This window comes from Nerophis ophidion, linkage group LG03, assembly GCF_033978795.1.
Source record: "Nerophis ophidion isolate RoL-2023_Sa linkage group LG03, RoL_Noph_v1.0, whole genome shotgun sequence".
Lineage (NCBI taxonomy): Eukaryota > Metazoa > Chordata > Actinopteri > Syngnathiformes > Syngnathidae > Nerophis > Nerophis ophidion.
Genome location: NC_084613.1, coordinates 9587187 through 9593800, shown reverse-complemented (window position 1 = coordinate 9593800; position 6614 = coordinate 9587187). Strand labels below are relative to the sequence as shown.

Here is a 6614-nt window from a genome sequence, read left to right as displayed (position 1 = left end):
AATGCCTTTTATAATCCGGTGCGCCTTTTGTATGAAAATACAAAAAATTCATGAAACGACCCCTTCAATGCCTTTTATAATCCGGTGCGCCTTTTGTATGAAAATAAAAAAAATTCATGAAATGACCCCTTCAATGCCTTTTATAATCCGGTGCGCCTTTTGTATGAAAATAAAAAAAATAATTAAATGACCCCTTCAATGCGCCTTATAACCCGGTGCGCTTTTTGTAAGAAAATAAAAATAATTAAATGACCCCGTCAATACAGTTTAATCCGGTGCGCCTTTTGTATAAAAATACCCCAAAAATATTCGAATGACCCCTTTAATGCGCTTTATAATCTGGTGCAACTTTTTTATGAAAATAGAAAAAATTAATAAAGTGACCCCTTAATTGCGCTTTATAATCCGGTGCGCCTTTTATATGAAAATACAACAAACAAAAAAAGACCCCTTCAATGCGTTTTCTAATCCGGTGCGCCTTTTTTATGAAAATACAAAAAATTATTAAATGACCCTTTTAATGCGTTTTATAATCCGTTGCGCCTTTTGTATGAAAATACCAAAAAATCATAAAATGACCCCTCTAATGCGTTTTATAATCCGGTGCGCATTTTGTATGAAATTACAAAAAATAATTAAATGACCCTTTTAATGCGTCTTATAACACGATGCACCTTTTGTATGAAAATACAAAAAAAATATTTAAATGACACCTTCAATGCGTTTTATAATCAGGTGTGCCTTTTGTATGAAAATTTAAAGAATTACCCCTATGGTATGCTTTATAATCAGTTTCGCCTTTTGAATGAAAATACAAAAAAATTATTAAATGACCCCTTTAATGCGTTTTATAATCTGGTGCGCCTTTTGTATGAAAATACAGAAAATTGATAAAATTACCCCTTTAACGCGCTTTATGCCTTTTGTATGAAAATACAAAAAAATCATAAAATGACCCCTTTAATGCGTTTTATAATCCATTGCGCCTTTTGTATGAAAATACAAAAAAAATATTTAAATGACCCCTTCAATGCTTTTTATAATCAGGTGTGCCTTTTGTATGAAAATTCAAATAAAAAAAAAATTACCCCAATGGTGCGCTTTATAATCAGTTTCGCCTTTTGAATGAAAATACAAAAAAATAATTAAATGACCCCTTTATTGCGTTTTATAGTCTGGTGCACCTTTTGTATGAAAATACAGAAAATTTATAAAATTACCCCTTTAACGCGCTTTATGCCTTTTGTATGAAAATACCCAAAAATCATAAAATGACCCCTTTAATGCGTTTTATAATCCATTGCGCCTTTTGTATGAAAATACAAAAATTTCATAAATTTACCCCTTCAATGTGTTTTATATTCCGGTGCGCCTTTTGTATAAAAATACAAAAAAAATATTCGAATGACCCCTTTAATGCGCTTTATAATCTGGTGCAACTTTTTTATGAAAATACAAAAAAATTAATACTGCGATGAGGTGGCGACTTGTCCAGGGTGTACCCCGCCTTCCGCCCGATTGTAGCTGAGATAGGCGCCAGCGCCCCCCGCGACCCCGAAAGGGAATAAGCGGTAGAAAATGGATGGATGGATGGAAAAAATTAATAAAGTGACCCCTTTATTGCGTCTTATAATCCGGTGCGCCTTTTATATGAAAATACAAAAAAAAAAAAAAAAAGACCCCATCAATGCGTTTTATAATCCGGTGCGCCTTTTTTTATGAAAATACAAAAAATGATTAAATGACCCTTTTAATGCGTTTTATAATCCGGTGCGCATTTTGTTTTAAAATACAAAAAATTATTAAATGACCCCTTTAATGCGTCTTATAACCCGATGCGCCTTTTGTATGAAAATACAAAAAAAAAATATTAAATGACCCCTTCAATGCTTTTTATAATCTGGTGTGCCTTTTGTATGAAAATTCAAAAAATAAAAAAAATACCCCAATGGTGCGCTTTATAATCAGTTTCGCCTTTTGAATGAAAATACAAATAATTAAATAACCCCTTTATTGCGTTTTATAGTCTGGTGCGCCTTTTGTATGAAAATACAGAAAATTGATAAAATTCCCCCTTTAACGCGCTTTATGCCTTTGATATGAAAATACAAAAAAATCATAAAATGACCCTTTTAATGCGTTTTATAATCCGGTGCACCTTTTGTATGAAAATACAGAACATTTATAAAATTACCCCTTTAACGCGCTTTATGCCTTTTGTATGAAAATACAAAAAAATCATAAAATGACTCCTTTAATGCGTTTTATAATCCGGTGCACCTTTTGTATGAAAATACAGAAAATTGATAAAATGATCCCCTTAGGGCGCCTTTTGTATGAAAATACAAAATATCATAAAATGACACTTTTAATTGGCTTTATAATCCGGTTTGCCTTTTGTCTGTAAATACAAAAACGAGCTGCACACTGACTTCTTTAAATTACATCTGAGACTTCCTGCCAAAAAGTGGTTGCTGAAATGTGAGCCATGGACGGACTTAAGTGAGCAGTCTTTGGCCAGCAGGTCAACGTGTCCATGTTCAAGGACTGGATCACAGACAGCACCATGAACGAGGTCATGCAGAACTTCCGTCCCTTCGTCATCCACCTCAACCTGCGTGGCTGCGCCTCGTTGGAGTGGTCCAGTCTGAAGTACATCGGTAAGTACCTTTCTCATCGGTCACCTGACCAGTCTGCGTCATGTGACTCAGTGGCCACAACTTTAGGTACGCCTGCATCAAACAGCACAAAGACTAATGACTGTTTTTCTACTTTGTTGATCATTTGAGAGCTGCTGGTTAATCACAATCAATTCATGTATAATTATGTGTTTGGTCAGTGATCAGGTTCCTGGGTTCCCTTCAAAATTAACCTTGACCATATTTTGGATAAAATCTTTCCTAAAATGTGAAGAAATGCTAGCATGAGTTGATGCTAGAATGCTAACATTAACATGCTAACCTTTTGAGCTATTTTTTTTTTTCTTATTCCACAGCCGTACACCATACAGTCATATAACTTGAAAATACAAAAAAAAAAAATCATAAAATGACCTCTTTGATGCGCCTTACAATCCGGTGTGCCTTTTGTGTGAAAATAAAAAAAATCATAAAATTACCTCTTTAATGCACTTTATAATCCGGTGCGCCTTTGGTATAAAAATACCCCAAAAAATCCTACACCGCGCCTTATAATCCAGTGCACCTTTTGTGGGAAAATACACAAAACTGTAAAATGACCCCTTTAATGCACTTTATAATCCGGTGCGCCTTTTGTATGAAAATACAAAAAATCATTAAATTACTTCTTTGATGCGCTTTATAATCTGGTGCGCTTCTATGTATGAAAATACAAAAAATCATAATATGACCTCTTTGGTGCGCCTTATAGTCGCGCCTTTGTGTGAAAATACAAAAAAGTCCTAAAATGCCCCTTTTTGTGCGCCTTATAATCCGGTGCGCCTTTTGTATAAAAATACCCCAAAATTTTAAAATGACCCCTCAAATGCGCCTTTTCTATAAAAATACTAAAAAATCATAGAATTACCTAATTGAAGTGCCTTATAATCCGGTTTGGCTTTTGTATGAAAATACAAAAAAAAAATCATAAAATTTCCTCTTTGATGCACTTTATAATCCGGCGCGCCTTTTGTATGAAAATACAAAAAATCTTAAAATGACCCATTTAAATGCGCATTTTGTACAAAATTACAAAAAATCATAAAATTACCTCTTTGATATACCTTATAATCGGGTGCGCCTTTTGTATGAAAATATCAAAAAATCTTAACATGACCGCTTTAAAGCGCTTTTGTATAATACAAAACATCATAAAATTGCCTCTTTGATGTGCCTTATAATCCGTTTTGCCTTTTGTATGAAAATACAAAAAAATCATAAAATTGCCTCTTTGATGCGCCTTATAATCCGGTGCGCCTTTTGTATAAAAATACAAAAAAATCTTAAAATTACCCATTTAATGCGTATCTTGTACAAAATTACAAGAAATCATTAAATTACCTCTTTGATGTGCCTTATAATCGGGTGCGCCTTTTGTATGAAAATAAAAACATCTGAAAATGACCCATTTAATGCGAATTTTGTACAAAATCACAAAAAATCATCAAATTACCTCTTTGATACGCCTTATTATCGGGTGCGCCTTTTGTATGAAAATACCAAAAAATCTTAACATGACCACTGTAATAAGCCTTTTGTATAAAAGTACAAAAAAATCATAAAATTACCTAATTGATGCGCTTTATAATCCGGTTTGCCTTTTGTATGAAAATACAAAAAAAATCATAAAGTTACCTCTTTGATGTGCCTTATAATCCAGTGCACCTTTGTATGAAAATACAAAAAAATCTTAAAATGACCCCTTTAATGCGCCTTTTGTATAAAAATCCCCAAAAATCATAAAATTACCACTTTGATGTGCCTTATAATCCGGTGCGCCTTTTGTATGAAAACACAAAAAAATCTTAAAATGGCCCATTTAATGCGCATTTTGTACAAAATTACAAAAAATAATTAAGTTGCTTCTTTGATGCGCCTTATAAGCGGGTGCGCCTTTTGTATGAAAATACCTAAAACTCTTAAAATTACCCCTTTAATGCGCCTTTTGTATAAAAATGTAAAAAATCATAAAATTACCTCATTGACGCGCCTTATAATCCGGTTTGCCTTTTGTATGAAAATACAAAATAAATCTTAAAATGAACCATTTAATGCGCATTTTGTACAAAATTACAAAAAATAATTACATTGCTTTTTTGATGCGCCTTATAAGCAGGTGCACCTTTTGTATGAAAATACCAAAACTCTTAAATTGACCCCTTAAATGCGCCTTTTGTATAAAAATAAAAAAAATCATAAAATCACCTCATTGACTGGCTTTATAATCCAGTGCGCCTTTTGTATAAAAATCCCCAAAAATCATAAAATTACCTCTTCGATGCGCCTTATAATCCGGTGCGCCTTTTGTATGAAAATACAAAAAAATCTTAAAATGACCCATGTAATGCGCATATTGTAAAAAATTACAAAAAATCATTAGATGACTTATTTGATGCGCCTTATAATCGGGTGCGACTTTTGTATGAAAATAGCAAAAATTTTTAAAATGAACCCTTTAATGCGCATTTTGTATGAAACTACAACAAATCATAAAATTACCTCATTGCCGCGTTTTATAATCCGGTGCGCCTTTTGTATGATAAATGCCAAAAAATCATAAAAAGACCCCTTTAATGCGCATTATAATCCGGTGCGCCTTTTATATGAAAATACAAAAGATATCTTAAAATGACCCATTTAATGCGCATTTTGTACAAAAATACCAAAAAATCATAAACCTCTTTGATGCGCCTTATAATCCGGTGCGCCTTTTGTATAAAAATACAAAAGGTGCACCAGATTTCTGGTAGCAGAGAGAAACAACCCTTCTTTGTGTGAGTGGGTGTGGATGGAGGAGGGAGGGTTTTTTGGAGGGGGGGTAATGCACTAATTGAAAGTGTATCTTGTATATTTTTATGTTGATTTAATGAAAATAAATCTTAAAAATACCCCCTTTAAAGCGCCTTTTGTATGAAAATGCAAAAAAATCATAATGTGACCCCTTTAGTGCGCCCTATAATCCTGTGCGCCTTTTGTATAAAAATACCAAAAAAAATCATAAAATATCTTCTTTGATGCACTTTATAATCCGGTGCGCCTTTTGTATGAAAATACAAAAAAATCTTAAAATTACCCATTTAATGCGTTTCTTGTACAAAATTACAAAAAATCATAAAATTACCTCTTTGATATACCTTATAATCGGGTGCGCCTTTTGTATGAAAATATCAAAAAATCTTAACATGACCGCTTTAAAGCGCTTTTGTATAATACAAAACATCATAAAATTGCCTCTTTGATGTGCCTTATAATCCGTTTTGCCTTTTGTATGAAAATACAAAAAAATCATAAAATTGCCTCTTTGATGCGCCTTATAATCCGGTGCGCCTTTTGTATAAAAATACCAAAAAAAATCATAAAATATCTTCTTTGATGCACTTTATAATCCGGTGCGCCTTTTGTATGAAAATACAAAAAAATCTTAAAATTACCCATTTAATGCGTATCTTGTACAAAATTACAAAAAATCATAAAATTACCTCTTTGATATACCTTATAATCGGGTGCGCCTTTTGTATGAAAATATAAAAAAATCTTAACATGACCGCTTTAAAGCGCTTTTGTATAATACAAAACATCATAAAATTGCCTCTTTGATGTGCCTTATAATCCGTTTTGCCTTTTGTATGAAAATACAAAAAAATCATAAAATTGCCTCTTTGATGCGCCTTATAATCCGGTGCGCCTTTTGTATAAAAATACCAAAAAAAATCATAAAATATCTTCTTTGATGCACTTTATAATCCGGTGCGCCTTTTGTATGAAAATACAAAAAAATCTTAAAATTACCCATTTAATGCGTATCTTGTACAAAATTACAAGAAATCATTAAATTACCTCTTTGATGTGCCTTATAATCGGGTGCGCCTTTTGTATGAAAATAAAAACATCTGAAAATGACCCATTTAATGCGAATTTTGTACAAAATCACAAAAA

The 6614-nt window shown here is 32.5% G+C and overlaps 1 protein-coding gene across 2 annotated transcripts in view; it reads left to right on the top strand.

Annotated features, from left to right (window-relative positions):
* The window catches only part of fbxl13 (F-box and leucine-rich repeat protein 13), an 89928-nt gene that overhangs the window by 19635 nt on the left and 63679 nt on the right, over positions 1 to 6614 (top strand). For both annotated transcript variants that reach the window (XM_061894202.1, XM_061894203.1), the window contains exon 9: positions 2525 to 2660. In XM_061894202.1, the coding sequence (XP_061750186.1) occupies positions 2525 to 2660 (136 nt within the window). The remainder of the gene's footprint in view (positions 1 to 2524; positions 2661 to 6614) is intronic.